Source organism: Octopus bimaculoides, chromosome 1, assembly GCF_001194135.2.
Source record: "Octopus bimaculoides isolate UCB-OBI-ISO-001 chromosome 1, ASM119413v2, whole genome shotgun sequence".
Lineage (NCBI taxonomy): Eukaryota > Metazoa > Mollusca > Cephalopoda > Octopoda > Octopodidae > Octopus > Octopus bimaculoides.
Window position 1 is genome coordinate 126,203,509 of NC_068981.1, and position 2,158 is coordinate 126,205,666.

The 2,158-nt window shown below is 30.2% G+C and overlaps 1 protein-coding gene across 3 annotated transcripts in view; it reads left to right on the forward strand.

Moving 5' to 3' along the window:
* LOC106868012 (dual specificity mitogen-activated protein kinase kinase 7) overlaps nucleotides 1-2,158 on the forward strand; it is an 82,359-nt gene that overhangs the window by 32,992 nt on the left and 47,209 nt on the right. For 2 of the 3 annotated variants that reach the window (XM_052970138.1, XM_052970142.1), the window contains one exon: nucleotides 221-262. The exons of the other annotated variant lie outside the window; for it this stretch is intronic. In XM_052970138.1, coding sequence (XP_052826098.1) covers nucleotides 221-262 — 42 coding nt within the window. The remainder of the gene's footprint in view (nucleotides 1-220; nucleotides 263-2,158) is intronic. 3 annotated transcript variants of the gene reach the window in all.

Here is a 2,158-nt window from a genome sequence, read left to right on the forward strand (position 1 = left end):
GTATACATGTAATGCATGAAACTTTGAAGTTCATTGTTTGCCTTACATTTTAACATTTACAAATATTTTGCTTTAGAAATATTTACAAATATTTTAAACAATATACAGCAAGCATACACAAGTTTTGCTAGCCTCCAATGTATTTTCCTTCAGATTACATGACCTGGGCTGTATTGTGAGTGCTGCCAGTTTTCTAGTTTTGACATAATAATATTTTCAGGTTTGGATTGGCCTCTCAAATTTTTTGGATATGCAGATGCCTGTAAGACCGTTTTCTATATTCCTAATACTCCTTCCTCTCTTCTGTCTTTAGATCTCTCTTTAGCCTTGTCTTGTCTGTATGCTGTTTTGGATGGAATAGATTCTTAGAGTAACTGTTAACCAAACAGACTTCTTCAATAATTATTATTTCTTTTTTTTTTTTTTTGTCTCACATTTTTAATTGATAATGCAAAGTTATTGTATTTGACTTTGAAAATGATATTTACATATATATATATATATATGTCTAATTTCTTTTCTGTTTCTCTCATATAACAATGCATCATGTAAATGTTGTCCGAATTTACTTGGTCACCTTCATTATATATAATATATGCAAAATCTCTATATTTACATATATATTTGTATATATGTATATATGTGTGTTGTGTATCTCTTAAATTTTCTATTATTATATCATGTATATTTTCTCAGTATCTTTACTAATAATTCATGAGTAATTCTATGCTTAATAAGGAGATTTAAAGAAAAAAACAGGGAAAAAAATGCTAGTATCATTTTGCTAATCTTAAAGAAAGTATGATATTAAAACTAACAAGCTTTTGCATGCTATAACTTCCAGCTTATATCACCATTCTTCTCATATTAGATGTTTACTTCAATTTTTTTTTTTTCATTTTATATTTTGTACATTTTTACATCTTATAGAAGGATTAATAAATAATCTGATGATACTCAAAAATATTTTCCAAATTAAAACCAAACTGTAAAATTACGTTTTTTTATTAATCTCAAAGTTATGGATTAAGTTAATAATAATTGACTTGTTCCAGATAAAAAAAAGGTCTACTTAATATTTTTAGAAAGTTAAAAAATTTTAAGTTATATGAAAATATCTTTGTGGTAGAATAATTTAATTTGTATTGATCTTCTAGATAGATATCACTGTTTAAAGGGAGGAAATTTTGGGATATTAACGATTTTTGAGATTAGAACAGTAAATGTGATCTTGTTAGGGTTCTACCTTTTTACTTTCTTTCATCATGATGTTCCTTGTCTCAGAGTTGTTTAACTAAAAAAAGAAACAAAATATAAAACATATGCTATATCTAGTTGCTTTGTGTTAGAGTGATAAAACATTGTCCGATGATTCACATTGGTCATGTATGTTGTATTCTTTAAATAAGTATAAAAGTATGTTAATTTGATTACATACAGAGGAGCTGGAGTCAAAGATTTGGTGTACTGACTCCACAGCCTTGGTTTTAGAAAATAACAAACTTAGGAAAATTTCAAAATGTCTAAAAAGCCCTGAAAACTTGTTTTAACTATTTTATTTAAATTTTTCTATATTTATGAGTGGGACTGTTTATTTGATAGTTATTACTTCATAACTGGATACTCTTCCCGATTTTAAACTCCTGTTTGTGAAGTTGTCAGTCAATCTGGAGCAAACACAATTTAATTCATTGTTCTTGGGCATAACACAAGTTCAGTGGTTCTTAGCCTGTGATCCACGGATCCCTGGTGGTCTGCAAAGGTATACAGGGTGTCTAGGAACTAAATTCAAAATTTTATATATATATATATATATATATATATATACACACACACATAAGGATAAGCATATTAAAAGGGGTCCATGGGAAAGCTCATTTAAATAAAAGGGGTCCTTGGTAGTGAATAGGCATATGAGTGGCTGTGTGGTAAGTAGCTTGCTGACGAACCACATGGTTCTGGGTTCAGTCCCACTGCTTGGCAGCTTGAGCAAGTGTCTTCTACTATAGCTTCGGGCCAACCAAAGCCTTGTGAGTGGATTTGGTAGACGGAAACTTAAAGAAGACCATCGCATATATATGTATGTGTGTCTGTTTTGTCCCCCCAACATCGCTTGACAACCGATGCTGGTGTGTTTACGTCCCCGTAACTAGCGGTT